General features: G+C 33.2%; 1 protein-coding gene across 2 annotated transcripts in view; it reads right to left on the reverse strand.

The window, feature by feature from the left end:
* PJA2 (praja ring finger ubiquitin ligase 2) overlaps positions 1 to 17,478 on the reverse strand; it is a 70,520-nt gene that overhangs the window by 19,500 nt on the left and 33,542 nt on the right. For both annotated transcript variants that reach the window (XM_021701478.2, XM_044917081.1), the window contains exons 5-6: positions 15,439 to 15,624; positions 4,264 to 4,449 (exon numbers count right to left, since the gene is read on the reverse strand). In XM_021701478.2, coding sequence (XP_021557153.1) covers positions 4,264 to 4,449; positions 15,439 to 15,624 — 372 coding nt within the window. The remainder of the gene's footprint in view (positions 1 to 4,263; positions 4,450 to 15,438; positions 15,625 to 17,478) is intronic.

Here is a 17,478-nt window from a genome sequence, read left to right on the forward strand (position 1 = left end):
TGACTTCTGTGTTCCTATGAGAAGTCGAGTACAGTCAGGAACATCCGGTTATACAAACTAGCTCAAAACAATTTTGATGTCAACTTTTGTGCCATCATTAAAATTACAAATCTACTGCCAAAATATACAAAAGTATTCTTAGGAAGATAAAGCTCAGTAGTATGTAACAATTAGCAGACACCACATAGTACAAAGGAACATTCTCATATAACCACAGATTTTAAAATTAAAATTTAAACTACAAATTAGTGAATCCAACCTCCCTTGCAACACTAGAACTCCTTCACCTAGCAGTGAGATACAGTGCAAAGAGGAAGAGCCCCAGAGTCATAAAACAGGGATTTAACTCCACATTTAACTGAGTCATAGTTAAACAATGTGAAAAATGTATTTAACCATTACTCTGTTTCTTCATCTATAAAACAAATTAGGGGCGCCTAGGTGGCTCAGATGGTTAGGCGTCTGCCTTCGGCTCAGGTCATGATTCCAGGGTCCTGGGATAGAGCCCCGCATCGGGCTTTCTGCTCAGCAGGGAGCCTGCTTCTCCCTCTCCCTCTGTCTCCCCCCTGCTCATGCTCTCTCTCTCTCTGTATCTGTGTGTCTCAAATGAATAAATAAAATCTTTAAAAAAAAAAAAAAAATTAAATGAGTCGATGCATGATGCCTACACATGCCTGGAACAGAGATGGCACCAGAGCAGGCATTCAAGAAACAGAACCAGTTCCTCCATGTGGAAGAGACACTGCTTTCTGGGATGGTACCTGCCAGTGTGGAAGAGCCCTGTCAGAAGTCTGACTTATGTGAAGTAAGTGCTCTAGTTCTGCCTGCTGAAGCAACACAAACTATGTCCACAAAACTTCAAATGGTTAGAGTCAACCATCTCCTAATTCTTTTCTTCTCTAGACTAAACTAAGCTAGACATTCAAAGCAGAGTATCTGCTTGTAAATTTGGTCACTGCAAAATAACCAGCTAATATTAAAAATTCTAGTATCATCCATCTGGCAATCACCACAGTAATGTGTTTCAGACAAAAAAATCACTAATGATACTAAAACTAGTAGATGGGAGTTTGATAGTTTGAGAAGAAACAGGTTATTTACATAGTCTCAAAGTATTTTCCCACTAGATGCTTATTATTTGTCTAAAATTATGGCAACTGTATAGTGAAGAAATCTGAAAGATAACGCCTTAACCAATTGATCAGAATTAAAATCACCAGTAATGGGACAATTTGGCATTATGTGCCTTCTGATATGAACTAAGAAAAACAAAATATCATTTCTATGTGTTCCTGCTGAAAATCTATAACTCGAATCTAATCATAACATCAAATCTAAACTAAGAGACATTCTACAAAATAAATGGCCTATACTTTTCAAAAATGCCAAGGTTATGAAAGACAAAAACTGAGGAAATGTTCCAGATTAAAAGTGATTAAAGAAACATGTTAAGCAAGAACAATGAGTGGTCTCAGTTGGACTAGAAAAAAATTCTCTAATGGCATTCATTAGTAGGACAACTATAGACATTTGAATAATGTCTGTAGATTAGAGAATAGTATTGTTATCAGTGTTAACTTCCTGATTTTGACGATTTTACTTTCTTATATAAGAAAATGTTCTTGTTCTTCAGGACTTCATTCTAGACTACGGGTAAAGAGGCACCTTGTTTGCAACTTACTCATAAATGGTGGGGAAAAAAAATACCATAAATATAGAAAAACAAAGGAAAGAGAGAATGATAATACAAATGTGGTAAATGTTAACATCTAGGAAATATTAGTGAAGAATATATGAAAATTCTTTGTATTATTTTTGCCACTTTTCTGTACGTTTGAAGTAATTTCAAACTTGTTTAAAAAATTCATGGTCATATCCACAGGGAATTAATTTCCCACAATCATATTAGGTTAATAATTATAACCCCAGTTTCTTACAGGAAAATAGAGAGGTCAAGTACTTACCAAAAAATAAATAAATGGTACAGTTGGGATTTGTCTAAATCCAAAATCAACTCCCACGACACTAGTTTATAAAATACTCTCCGGGTATTCTACACTTCTGTGACATCATCAAAACAAATAAACTTTGATAGAGAATTTTTTGTTTTCTTTTAAACTAAAATAAAGAATCAAAAAGCTTCAACTTTTTTAAAGTTGTGGTGAAACAACAAAAAAAATATGTTAAATTTTGGTTTTAGAGATAAGAATTGCTGCTGTTTGCCATGGCTTTTTAGCTGTCAAAATGACGTTATTTTAATCTGAAAATCAAATCATATTTTTACTTTATCAACCTGTAGCGACTGCCGCATAAATTAATATAGTACCACATAAGCAAAAAATGAGGTGATGCCATATCTACAGAAAATTCAAAATAGTAACCTTCAAAATTTTGTCTTAAAGATCAACGCTAAAATGCTTTCCGTATTAAAAAAAAAAAACAACTACTTTGACGCTTCCCAAATTTGGGAACAATGAGCAACATCTTTCAAATCTTAACACAACAGCCATGTCCAGAGAGATCATCAATGAATTAGAACCAAAAATAAAGTTTTCAAGTTTAAAAATTATATTCAAGAAAGACCACAATTATTTCAAATTTTTATGTGGTACAACCTTTTTTGAAAGTTATTTAGAAATATATATCAAGATCTTAATAAATACCACTTATCTCAGTAATGTCACCTCTATTAAACGCCCTAAGGACATAACCTGAAGTACAGAACAAGTTATATGAGCAGAAAGGTTCACTGCACTATTTCAATGGGGAAATGATCAATTAAATTTTAGTGCAACTATAGACTAGAGCATCTACATAATGGAGCTGTAAAAGATTATTTTCATAAAATTTTGAAAATGTGCAAAAGAAAATATTTCTTCATATTAAACTATAACTGCCTCCCAACATGCACAGATGATGCTAACTAAATTGACAATTCTGTCATCTGCTGAGCATTATGAGGAATGACTTTGCATAATGGAGACAGAAGACAGCAGCACAACAAGGAGTTCAGAAAGAGGGTAACAGGCAGACAGAGAGAGGAGAGAAGAGATAGGAGCACCAAGATCAGCAAGACCAGGACCAGGGGAGCCACTGCTTTTCCAAAAAGTTTGGGAGACCAGAACAAGGGTTTTGGAGCCAGCAATGTTTAAGATGGAATTACAGACTGTTTGTGTGGCTGTGATGAAACACCACTTCCTACTTCCACAAAATGGTCAATTTAAAGTCTGCTTTGCACATACAACTTTTTTCCTCTTGGGAAGTGAGAATAGGGAACGGTAAGGAGGATTTCAAGGAGATGCTGAGTTTCATATCTGGAACAATGTGGAGAAGCACAAAGAAGTAGCTACACACACAGAAAGAGACAGAAAAGATACAAAGGAGAACTCAAAAATGTAAGTTCCAGAAATCTGCAGTTATCAGGGGATATGAGTAAGTTTTTCTTATCTTTATTCTTCTAAATTTTCTGTAATGGAATTTTAACTAGAAAAACAAAACAAATTCTTAAAAATACATCTATGTAGATACAGAAACAAATAGTACCAAGCCATATTTTCTCCAGAAAAAGTAACAAGAACAGATCAGTTGGACCATATATCCTCTCTACATCTCAGTTAACTAGCTGCTTCCAGAGGTCTGCTATACATTTGAAAGATAAATCTAACTATAAACCAAAACAATTAAATTCTGACCATTATATCATGAGACATAACAATTCTATAATCCACTTAATTTATAGGCTTCTTTTATTTGAAATTCATTATTCTTTGTCAGCATAAAGTAAACTGAATATTGTCAGCATTTCTGGGAAGGTACAATTATATTTTCCGTATTTTACATTCAGAGAAGGATAACTATATTCTTATGATTCTTCTGATTTAATCACAGGTTTTGAAATTCTTCAAGTAGATTTATTAAGGACTCTCTTTTTTTTTTGAAAGATTATATGAAGGGCTATATTTAGCATATATAGCTAAATTTAAAAGTTGGAAACCTCAAACCATGAGTTTATAAATAACTAGGATATAAGGTGGGCTTCAAGAGAGCCAAAGGTCAAAGAGGAAAAGAGGTCACTGCCTGGAGTAAGTAGGAGGGAATCTATGTAGGAAGTGGCATCCAGAATGAGCTCTGAAGAGGAAGACTGACAGATGGGCAAATGAGAACACTTCTGAGAGATCCGAGATACAGTTTTCAAAATTTAGAATCATGAACAAATTCTATTCAATGAACAATTAACCATGGTAATAACACTGTGTTACATACCTCCAGTCCACATCCAAGTCTTCACTCACACTGGAGTCATCCTCAAGGTTATTGTTACCATCCAGCATGAAAGCTTCTGGCTGTGCAAATTCATTGGCAGGCTCATTTCCCTCATCACTGCTGCTTTCATTGACTTCATTGTACTGTAACCAAGGAATTTCTCCCTCTTCCAAGGATGTCTGTTCCCTAATACAAACATTTTAAGGGAAGAAAAAAATATTATTTTAAAACACATCACAAAATTATTCTCTACTATTTAGTGCAAATAGATTATTGAGTTCTAAACTCTTGGTACTTATATGATTCTAAAAGTCTGATCTCTTTAACTATAAAGTTATTTAAAAGGTAAGCAAATTTGCTATAGGGTCATATGTATGTAGAAATAGCTCCCAATTACATAAGGACCTATTTTTATTTTATTTTATTATGTTAGTCACCATACATCACATCATTAGTTTTTGATGTAGTGTTCCATGACTCATTTTGTATAACACCCAGTGCCCTCCATAAGGACCTATTTATTTGACATACAAATTACCTATGTTCTATTATTTCCTCTTCATGCAGAAGAAAAATAAGAAAAATTCATTCCAGACAATTTTAATTTTTAAACACTGCTCTTGAGGGTGCCTGCACGGCTTAGTCAGTTATGCATCTGACTGTTGATTTCATCTCAGGTCAAGATCTCAGGATTGTGAGACTGAGCCCCACAATGGGCTCCTCGTGGAACCTGCTTAAGATTCTCTCTCTCTCCCCCTCCCCACACCCCCACATCCTCACTTCTGGTCATGTACGCTCTCAAATAAATAAATAAATAAAATAAAATAAAATAAAATAAAATAAAATAAAATAAAATAGTCACTGCTCTTGAGTAGTTTCCCTTCACAGTTAAAGTCCAAATTCTTCAGCCTGGCTGACAAATCCCTACACCATACATGCTTTCTCCTTGGCCGCCTTCTCCAACTGTTACCTCTCACCACTCTTCCCCTTATTCCTATTATTCCTTCTACCTTTGGAACACATGGAGAGCATTTCCACCTTGGGGCCATTTCCTCTACTTGAAATGTTTTTTCACCAGATTTTTGCACAGCTATTCCCTCTCCTTGATATTCAGGTCAAAGTCAGTGTCAGCTCCTCAGAAAGGCCTGTCTTAACCACTCATTTTAAGTAGCTGTCCAGTCACCACATAACTCTGCTTGTTTTCATTATAGAACTTACTTCTACTTATTTCTACTTATCATTTTCTTGTTTAATGTTAGTCTTTCTCCTACTAAAAATAAGCTCACAGAAACAGGGACAGACAAACAAGGAAAAGAAAAAAAGCAGCATTTCAAAACAACAGAAAAAAGAATTATTCAGTAAATGAAATTAGGACAACTGAGTATTCATCTAGAGGGAAGGAGGTTAAATTTCTATGTCATTATTTACCCGTTAACAAATTCCAAGTCTACATTTTAAAAATGCATGTGCATCCCACCACCACTTCTAAAACAATAAAAGTACTGGGAGAATCATGAGACAAATTTTTACAAAAATCTCAGTGTCATTGTAAGTATGATGTAAAACCTAGAAGCCACAGACAAGACTGTTAAATCACACAACTTACACATTAAAGAAAAGTCAAAACACCAGAAGTATGGACACAAAGATCAAACTAAGAAGAATTAATTATAATACATGAGCAACTAAATCAAGGCTGCAATGACTGAACCAAAGGTACTTTATGAATTTATAACTAAGAAAATTATACTGGTAGAATTTTCTTATTTATATTTATTTTATTTAACAGAAAATACTGTTTAGTATATCAAAAGGAGGTTAATTATTAGAGCATAGCTCTGACAAAGATGAATTTTAGTTTGGATTTTAAGAAGAAAAAATATTATGCAATAACATATATTTCAAGAGCACTTCTAATCAGAATTCTATTCATTCTAATGTGCAAATTTAACCTTGGGGATAAAAACATTTATGAAAGAAATGTAGATGATGCCCACATATAAGAATCAACACATTTTAAAGACACAGAAATAGCATCTCTTTATACACCTAAACCCATAAATGTTTCTTTAATCTCAGATCCTAAGCAACACTTCAAAAATAACAGGTTTATAAGATTCAGTATCTAATATCGTCTAATAAAATCAGAGAAATTAGCGTAACAAAACACGCTTAATTTGTTGAAGGTTTAATATCTAATATATAAAGATAGTGGATATTTTCTTTTCATGCATCATAATTAGGTCCAATGAAAAACAAAACCCAAAATGGATTTAAAATACAAGATCAAAAATTCCTAAGCAACAGTTCTTTGCTTATATCTTTATGAAAGCACTCACCATACTGTTTTATAACCTTTCTGGTGACTCACCTGTCTCCTCCCAGACTGGGAGCTTTCCAAAGGCATATAGTGCTGTCTCTCATCATTGTAGCTTCACCCCTTTGCAATAAGTGCTTAGCACTCAATAGGTACTCTTTCTATTTGTGTTGCAAATGTTAACAATAAATCCTTGAAAAACAATCTTAAAAAACAAATAATTTGGGGATTAAGCCTGGAATAGCCCTTGGAAATTTTTGTTATTTCTAATGTACTCCTATAAGAAATGCTTTTCTTTTTCCTATTATACACACATCAAAATGACTCAGTACTCTGTACTCAGATTTAGAACATAAAACTTAGATATACTGGTGAAAATGATTCAGTATAAGAAATAAATATTTTTTTTAATTCAAAGAATAAAACTAAAATAAATTATTCTGAATATAAGGAATTTATAACACATCATTAATACTCTTTATATAAGGAATTCTTGGCTACATATTTTGCTTTAACATTTGATTCTGTCTTTAATTACTCATAATAATGTAGTCATAGAAATAGAAAATAAGTAGTATATGGTATACACTTTCAATTAATTACCTAAAGTTCACATCATTTCATACCATTTAACACATAATTTACCAGGCTAGAAGAGTGGCACTGTGCTGGGCCAAAGTTGGCTTGATATTGTAACAAAAGGAATTTTGCTTTTTACAAAAAAAAAGAAGAAAAAAAGATTCTGAACAATAGGGTCAAAAGTATCTTTCATATTGTGAGCTAACAAAACAAATATCCTCATGGGAATGTAAGCATATAAGGTAAGTTTAAATGCTTCAGAAACCCTGAAAATATTTAAAGCAGTATCTCAGTCTTCTCTCTCTTTATACATACACATTTACACACATGCCAGACATACCATATGTAACACATTCACAAAAATTTAGACCTTCAATGTCCTTTCTTCATTTTGGTAATTCAAAAATTAATAAAATGCCATTATCATGTTACACAGTAATTTATGAGATTTAAAAAGACATATTATCTAATCATGTCTCCAAATGGTCAATTCTAAAAAAGGATTCCAGTAGACGGAAGATGTGGAAGGCTGTGCCTACCACATCCACCACTGAAGTCCCAGGTATTTCAACTGGGAAGGGAAATTGCCAAGTTGTCCTTTCCTTTTGAGCACTTCCAGCACAGCATGGAGGAAATGAATGCTGCTGCCACGAGAGGAAGCTGAAAATGCTTCAAAATGTATCCCCACAACCTACTCCCAGTGAAAATCCTAGAAGACCATCAGCATCATCAAATCTCTTGACTACAGGCTATGCTTTAACTCAAATCTTCAGATAGAGAGACTGATGTTCCCTTTATGATATATGATTAAAGATCCCCATTCTTCAATAAAAGAACCTAAATTTAACAACATGTGAATAGCAATATTAAAATTATCAAGATATATTAATAAGCCAATATGGAATATTTTAAAGAAATTTTCATTAAAAAGTTTTAGAATATGCTATTATATAACCATGCGTCATAGAATTTTCTGAGAAATGAAGAAAATGAAAGTCAGACAAGTCAAATAAAACCTCTAAAATGCTAACTACTCTGATTTTATATTCTGAGTGGTTTCTTTTAGCTAACTGATCAGCAATTTGAGTATCCATTATTTGCAGCACAAAATTTCAACCTTTGGGTTAGTGCCAACATTTTAAAGGGCTGAGGCTTTCATGAAATAATCTATATTATAAGAAACTTCATAAAATCCTGGACAGCATAATAAGCATTCCTAATTAACTGGTATTTAATTAACTGGTTTTCATTTTATAAGTCAAGACACATGTTAAGTAGTTGCTAAGCTTGAGGGATAAGCTCATTTTTAATAATTCTAATTGTAGAGCAAATTTTTTAAGATTTCAAATCCCTATTTTGGAATTAAAGTACAAAGGAAAGTAAGTGAAATTTGAGATAAAAGTCAAAAAAACTTCAAAAGGAATTATAGCTTATAAAATCAATGGTACCCTGTTCCATGTCATCCAGTCACAAAAGATAGAACCCAGCACCTCATTTGAAGAACTGTTTATTCTAATAAATTCAGTGTTAACAGGAAAAGCAAAATATTAAATTTTTATTAAAACATTTTAAGAATATTTATGTAAAAAGTTTGTAAAGTCACCAAAACAGCAGGAAAAACTTAAAAGAAAAATACACAAGTGTGAGATACTAATTTAAATTCAAAAATACTACTTTAAATACTAATTTCAATACTGTCCAGCAATTATTCAATGTTTACCTAATAAGTTTGTTGTCTAGCTTTCTGAAAGCCTATTTCCCACCTTTTCTTCTTTCTTTCAATTTCACAATCGTCCTATCTTCCCCACTCAATATCTAGTAACAACAAGAATACTGAAGTCACCAACTCATCTTTTCTTCCCACTGGAGAACCTACGGACTTACCTACACTTGTACCTACCTACTACCTTCCCATTAGTTACAATGGAAATCTCTGTTCCTAAAGGCCCTCTCCTTAGATGTGGATCCTAACCCTTCTCATCTTCTCAAGAACTTCACTTTATCTTTCCTCTAATTATTAGTCAGTTATTCTCCTCTGCAACATTCTATAAGCAAATAATCATGCTTCCAGTTTTGGGGGGTGAGGACATTTTCCTAGGCCCAACATCCACCTGTGGCTCCTTCCCTTTGTGAAGAATTAGGTATGGTGACTGTCTCTACTCTCTCACCTTCAATTCCCTTTATATTTTAATTTCTTTTTCCCCCCAAATGTAAAATATATACCATCTATTTAAGTTATAAAGCATATTCTATTTAACATTCATAAACCCACCACCCAAACCAGGAACTAGAATATTATCACTGACTAGCAAACACCTTATGCACCGCACCTATCTTATCCCCTTGGCCTTGCCCTCCAGGGAAAAGTACTCTCTGGATGCCACTGTCATTCCATTGTTTTTTGAAACAATTTTTACTAGTTTTGTATACTTAAACAAGATATTTAAGTTCTGCTTGCTTTTAAGCTTTGTGAAACAGATATCATACACATTATTTTTCCAGAAACAGCTGTTTTCATTCAGCAACATATCTCTAAGATTCATTCATGTTTTTGCATATAAGTGTGGCTGACGCATTCCCACTGCTGTATATACTCCATGTATGAATATGCCACTAACTTTTCTCCTATGAATATTTGGGTAATATCCAGTTTTATAGCTTTCATGAAAAATACTGTGACGAACATTCTTGTACACAACTCCTGGGCCACATGGGGAAGTTTCTCCAGAGTATACACTTAAAAAGTGATACAGCTGCTAGTCTACCATGCAAATGTTAAAATTATTACAAATTTCAGTGCATGTGACTTACCTCACACCTCAACAAGCATTTATATCCTCCAAAACACCTGATACTAACAAATTTCCTAGTGTTTGCTAATCTAATGGGTAGGTAAAAAATGATACCTCCTTGTGATCTTAATGTATACTCCCTTGATTACTAATGATCTAAGTACCTTTTGATATTTTTACTCATCATTAATATTTCCTCTTCGGTGAATTATCTGCTCAATATTTTGAGTATTTTGCAATTAGACTGTCAGTTTTTCTTCCTGATTTCTAGGAGTTCTTTATATCCCGCACATTAACAATTTATATTCTATAAATATATTCTACTAGTTTTTCCTTTTCATTTTCAGTTCCTCTTCTTTTTATGTCTTTTATCCTTTATTATTTTCATATCATATCATTCCCACCAAGACCTCTACTACGATGGCTGCTGAAATGGTGGTATGAGCACCCTTGTCTTGCTCTTGATTTTAAGGGGGGAGGGTTTAATTCTTCATTATTGAAAATGATTACTACTGATTTTTTTTTTTTTGTAGATACCTTTTATCAGGTCAAAGAAATTCTGTTCTGATCCTAGTTTCTAAATTTTATCATGTTGAGGTATTGAACATTACTAAGTGATTTTTTCCCTATATCTATAGAATCTATCATATGAATTTTCTCCTGTATTCTGTTAATGTGGTGAATGACATTTACAGGTATTCTACATTAAAACACCTTTACATTTCTGGAATTAACTCAGATTGGTAATTGAGTTTTACCTTCAAAAAATATATACTTAAAAATTCAGATTTCCAATTCTGTTTGGGATTCTGACATACATTTAATGAAAGACATAGTTCTTTTTTTTTTATTTGAAGATTTTATCTATTTGACAGAGAGAGAGAGAGAGCATAAGCAGGGAGAGCGGGAGAGGAAGAAGCAGGCTCCCTGCTGAGCAAGAAGCCCAACCCAGGACCCTGGGATCATGACCTGAGCTGAAGGCAGACGCTTAACCAACTGAGCCACCCACCTGCCCAATGAAAGACATAGGTTTATATTTTCCTTCACATACTCTTTTGGTATTAGGGTTACACTGGCCTTTTAGAATGATTTGGAGAAACAGCTCTTTTTCTTCTCTTGCAGAGTGGAGTGACATGATCCTTGAAAGTTTAGTTTAAGAGAATTTAGCTCTAAAACCATCTGGATTAGTTGTTTTCTCCACAGTAAGATTTTAAACTACTGATTACGTATCTGTAATATTTATAATATTATTCAGGCTTCCATAGTTTTGGTGAAATTTTTTTTCCTGGGAATTTGTCAATTTCTCCTAAGTTTTCAAATTTACTGGTACAAAGTTCACAGTACTCTTCTTACTCTATTCAATCTTTATTGTATTTGTGGCTGTCTACACCTTTGTATTTCAGTATTATTTACTTGTGCCTTGTCTTTATTTTCTTGTTCACTATCCAACTAGATTGTCTATTTTTCTTAATCTTTTCAAAGTATCACCTTCTGATTTCTTTGATCCTTTCTATCATAACTGTTTTCTAACTTACTGAGTTTTGCTCTTATCTTTCCTAATTCTAATTCTTATTTCCTTATTTTCTTTAAGATTCCTTTTCTATTTTAAGTTAAATGTGTAGTCCCTCCATGTTCAGGTTTTCTTCTTTTCCAACTTCTTTTCTATCTTAGAAAGATAAATTTCCCTTTACCAATTTCACTGCATCCCTCAAATTTTAATTGTGGTGGTATTCTCATTATCGGTAAGTAGAGAGCATTTTAGACTTCAATTACAATTTCTTTTTTGTCCTACTGGTTTTTTAAAAGGATGAACAATTTAAAATGTATGGATTTTTAAATTTTTCATATTTTTGTTATTTATTTCTAAGTTAACTGCATTGCGGTGAGAGAATATAGTCTTCAGGATACTGATTCTTTGAAATGTGTTAATCTGTGCTTTGTAGCCTATAATGCTCAGTTTTTTGTGTTTGTGTATTCCACAGGGTGGGATGTTCATTAAACCATGCTTAAATGAGTTATTCAAATCTGTTAAAGATGATGAATTTCTTATATTCATGAATTATAGGTAATTGAGAAAGGTATTTAAAAATCTCCCAATATGCCAGTTAATTTGTAAATATTCTCTAGTTTGGTTAAATTTTGATTTACATATTTTGAGTCTATTTTATTAGGTGCATTCAAGCTTAAAGCTGCTCCATCTTACTGGTAAACTGGACTTTACTACATACTGACCTTCTCATTCTCTCCAATAATGCTTTTTTGTCTTTAAGTCTACTTTGCTAATGTTAATTTAACTGTTCCATTTTTGTTTTATATTTGCCTGAAATATCATTGTCTAACCTTTTACTTTCAATCTGTCTGTACACCTAGGCTTTAAGTGTATCTTTTGTAAAAAGCGTTCAACTTTAAAAAGATAAATCCAACTGATCTGAAGTTTTGACTTTTACAAGCAGATTAGGCAATTTATATTTGTTACAGGATTTGTTCCATCTTACTTTTCCCCCTTTTTTCCCCCTTTTTAATGATTTTTTCCTTTCTTTACTTTTATTTGGATTGACTTTTAATATTCTTTTTCCATATCTTAATTCCTTTTTTCCTCGTCTACAGGTTTCCAATACATATAGTCGATATTCTTTTTTTGCTGGTTATCCTTGAAATTTTACTATACAAATTTAACTTATGTCAAAAGTTAATTCGGAACCCTCTCCCAAACAATACACTTCAACTTCGATCTTCCCCTTTCAACTAAAATACTACTGGTGTCCTGTGTTTTAGTTCTGTCCCCATCACCCCTCACTTTTATTTTTTTTAAACGAATTACTAGGCTTTATTATTGTATGGCATCAATGCAGTAACTGATGATTTCCACAAATGTTCCTGTTTATACTCATATATTTCTATAGCTAACTATCATCTGGGATATTTCCCTTAAACTTAAAAGTTAAATATTCAAGCGTCTACTTACCATCTACACTGCATGTCTAAATGGCACTTAAAACTTCCAAAAAAGTTCTTACTTCCCATTCCTCTCCCCAGAGATTCCCATCTCAGTCAATGACAGTAACTACCCACTGTTCAAACCAAAAAACCCAGCCATAACTGATTCCTCACTCTCCCTCATCTCACACTCAGTCCCTCCTATTATTTATAACTCAAAAATATTCTCAAACCTGTTTACGTTTTTTAATCCTCACTACCATCCCCTAGTCCAACCGCCTCGCCCAACTTTCTTCTCTTTTGTACTTCAATACCTTTCTAATTCAATCTCCAGAGACAAAGCAACTAGAGTGAATCTTTTAAAAATCTGTGTCAGATCAATTAAGCAATTAACTCTCCACTTAAAATCTCCCTGCTCTGTGAATAAATTCCAGATGCTATATATCCTGCATAGTTTGGTACCTGCCCACTTCATCTCCTACCACTCTTCTTTTCACTCATTCATTTCGGCCCCACTACCTCCATACATATCAAACCCTTTCCTTTTAAATACCTCTGCTCTTATCTTTCCTTTTGCCCAGAAAGCTCTTCCTCAACCAAGAATTCTTATCTTTTAGATCCCAGCTCAAAAGTCAGTTCCTGAGAGTACTCCCTGGCCACTCTAATTAATGTAGGTCCCTACCAGTTACTTTCTATCATATGAGTGTTTTCCTTCCTTCACAGTAATCATCACAGTTTATAATTCATCAAGTTTGTATTTTGCTTAATACCTGCCTCTCCCACCACAATGTAAGCTTCAAGCTGGAATCTTAGTTTGTCTTGCTCATTTAATTACAGGATCCAGCACAATGCTTGGTATTAAATGCTCAATAAATATTTGTTGAATGAATAATTACTATCACAAATTACATATGAAAAATTTAATAATACTTAGTAAACTAAGTAACAGTGATTCAAGAAGCTCAAACATAAAATCAGAAGAGAAAAAGACCACCATTTTCAATCACTGTCAAAACAATTATGTTTGTAAATTTCTTTCTTTACAGATTTTCTAATATATTTTATTCCTTATGGAATTCATCTCAAGTTGGAAATTTATACCTTTTGAGAAGTACAAATGTTAATGTTAGTCCAAGCTGAAAGTTATGAAAATATATCTACCAAAATAGATTCCATGAAAGACTAAAAATTAGAACCAGTTATCAGAAAAAACATTTAAATTAACAGGTACTACCTCACAATAAAACACAAACCTAGGTTTCACAAGAAAATACTGACAACCTTTAAAAGAATAAGCTATTTAAGTAAAATATTTAAACAACCTTTAAAGGAATAAATAAGCTAAACATCAAAGGGCTAAAAAAAAGCACACACATTGTTTTAGCAAAGCAAGTATCACACTTATCCAGACCAAAAAAAGAGACAATCGCACTTATGCCTCTCAACATAAAAATCCTATGTCAGTAAAAAAAAAATAAAAAAAATAAAATCCTATGTCAAATATTAGCAAACAGAATCCAGCAGCTCACTGAAACAACAAAATATGACTATGTGATAATGTTTGTTTATTTCAAGAAGACAGGGTAACTATTAGGAAATCTAGCAACAAAATAATTCCTCATGATCATTAGGTCAAAGGTGAAAAATCACTACGATCATTTCCACTGATGCTAAAAACACTGTAATAAAATTTGACAAACATTTTTGCTAGAAACCCATAAAATAATAATGGGGATATTTCCTTAGTGTGATTTAGAAAAAAAAAAATGTGTGTGTGTATGTGTGTAAATCAAACTAAAAGCCAGAATCATTCTTACTTGGGAAATATTAGAACAAGGGTTATAAACCATGCCCATGGGTTATTTCCAGCCCGCCACCTGTTTTTATAAATAAAATTTTGCTGGAAGACAGCCACACCCGTTCATTTACATATTGTCTATGGCTACTTTTACACCACAACACGGGAGTTGAGTAGCTGCAATAGAGACTGGCACACAAAGCTTAAAATATTTACTATCCAGCCCTTCAGTGTTCAGTCTGACAACCCCTGGAACTAGAGCATTCCCATGAAAGTTAGGAAAAGACAAAGGCATTTACCAGCAATCACTGATTTCAGAGGTCTCATTGGATGCAATTAGACAGAAATACTAAGACTTCAACTTCTGTAACTTTCTCCATTTCTGTGAATAAATCGCTGAGTTCCCTCTTGCGGCTGTCCTTCCCCTGCCATCGCCTCCAATGTAGAGCAAAAGCAGCTCTAATTCACTCACATCTAACTCAACCAAAACAATCTTTTAAATGCCCAAGTTTTCTTTAACACGAAGTGGAAATATAAACTATATCTCAAGAGAAGATAATGAAATTACCAGAATTTTCAATCTAATTGTTCTTTGCAAAATACCAAAAGCATAATGAAAAAAAAATCAGTAGGATTAATGGTCCTACACAGGGCTTGTACATGTAGTTAACAGCATACCCAACATCTGAATGTGATGGATACCATTCTTGGACAATACACACAAAAATAATACATCTCACTGTTAAACATACCCTTCCTGTAGAGACAATTCTTGATTTTCTTCTTCAGGACCACTGCTATCACTCTGTAGTTCAGGTTCATTCTCATCTTTTCCTGGCAAAGTTTCCCAGCTTTCATCACTTGACGACTGATCTTTTTCTGTACCAGAAAACCGATGAGGCAAAGAGGCAGACCATTCTCCATCACTGCATTCTGAACTGCAAATTCAGAACAGAAATACAATAACTGTCACTATTTGTGCATTTGTCATTTGGAGGCATCAGAGTATACAGTGGACGACTGATGCCACACATGCTTCATCAGGTGCCAAGTCAATTTAAAAAAATATTTTTAAAGTATATACATAAATAAATACATTCAGCAGAATGTAACTTTTTCAGATGAATAAAGCATATGGCAAGTTATAGAATATCAATTTATTATTTTCTTCACTAAAGTAAGTAATTCCATGGTGTTTAGATATAGGTTCTTTAGTTTTTAAGCCTATTTCTAAATAAAATTTTAATTATAATTTGGTAATCATAGATTAAATGCTTTCTGAAATAAATAATAATAGATTTATTACTCATCGGACCCAACTAAAACAATTTTTTTTTTAAAGATTTTTATTTATTTATTTGACAGAGAGAGACACTGCAAGAGAGGGAACACAAGCAGGGGGAGTGGGGTAGGGAGAAGCAGGCTTCCCGCGGAGCAGGGAGCCCAATGCAGGACTCCATCCCAGGACCAGGATCATGACCTGAGCCGAAGGCAGATGCTTAACGACTGAGCCACCCCAAAACAACTTTCTAATTACATACTGACAACTGGGGACATATCCTCTATGAATAAATTTCCACTATTAACCATGTTTTAAAAGCTTAACCATTTTTTTCCTTCCTTTTCTTACAAAAGACTTTAAAATGAAAGGAGATTCAAATTCATAAAAAGCTGCACTGACTAATCTTTACTGAAGTCCTCTGGTAGGACTGTGAACACAAAATAAATTTCAATGCAAGAGAATATGTAAGTAAGGAACCAAAGGTATGATAAAAGGGTTAACGAAGAACCTCAGAAAATGACTTTTGGTTATATTTAACTTTGGTTAATTTGGTTACATTTAACTACTCTTTAAATTTCAGTTATCTTGTATGTATTAATGGTGAAAATAAGTCTTAAATGCCCCTTCCAATGATACCAGCCATTCTGGTCAAGAATCCCCTTAAAGATTTCCCTTTGTGCCTTGATTTTTGAAAAACAAAAAAAAATATTAATAAATTTTAGTTTGATAATTAGTAAGAAATAACTTTTCTTTATGATGATATATTACTAATGGTTATATTATTAATGATATATTAACTAGACTAGTTAATGAGTTCCTCCTTCTATAGGCAGATGAACCCAAGAGATCAAGATGCTATTAAGAAAGAGGAGCGCTAATGTAAGCTCTGAGAAGTTAGAGGTAAAAAAATAAAATCAACTTCCAATCTTTAGTAAATGATGGGCAGCAGGGCACAAACATTCTAGAGAAGGAATGCTATATAGCTCTGGTATAGCAAGTAAAAGGTGTTCCTTCAGTTGGATAGACCCTGATTGCTTTTATTTTGTAAAATTTTCTGTAACCCCCAAAATAATCTAAGATCAAGTAAATCATTTCTAGATTTGTGCCAGTGTAAAAATCTAACAGAAGATAGTTTTAGAAGATTTTCTGAACTAAGTTTCCTTGACTAGGAAGCCTCTCAAATTTAAAGCTCTATTACCAGCTCCAATTTTTGTATGTCATTCACAATTAGGCTAAGCTTTCTTTATTAATTTGTGGCAACTTTACTTATTTAAAAGAAAACCTCATATTTTAAACATTTTATGATCCTGTCCAGAAAAACAATACCTAAAAACCTCTGAATATTTTTTAACTTAATGAAATAACTGATGGACTATTTCCAAATTTTAATATAAAAAGAATGCCTATGATCAATAGTCATTATAAAGCCTATGTCACAGATTGGTAAATTCAGCCTTTTGGCCAAATTTGGCCCCTCTACCTGTTTTTCTTATGGTCTCTGGATTAAAAA

This window comes from Neomonachus schauinslandi, chromosome 7, assembly GCF_002201575.2.
Source record: "Neomonachus schauinslandi chromosome 7, ASM220157v2, whole genome shotgun sequence".
NCBI classification, from domain to species: Eukaryota; Metazoa; Chordata; class Mammalia; order Carnivora; family Phocidae; genus Neomonachus; species Neomonachus schauinslandi.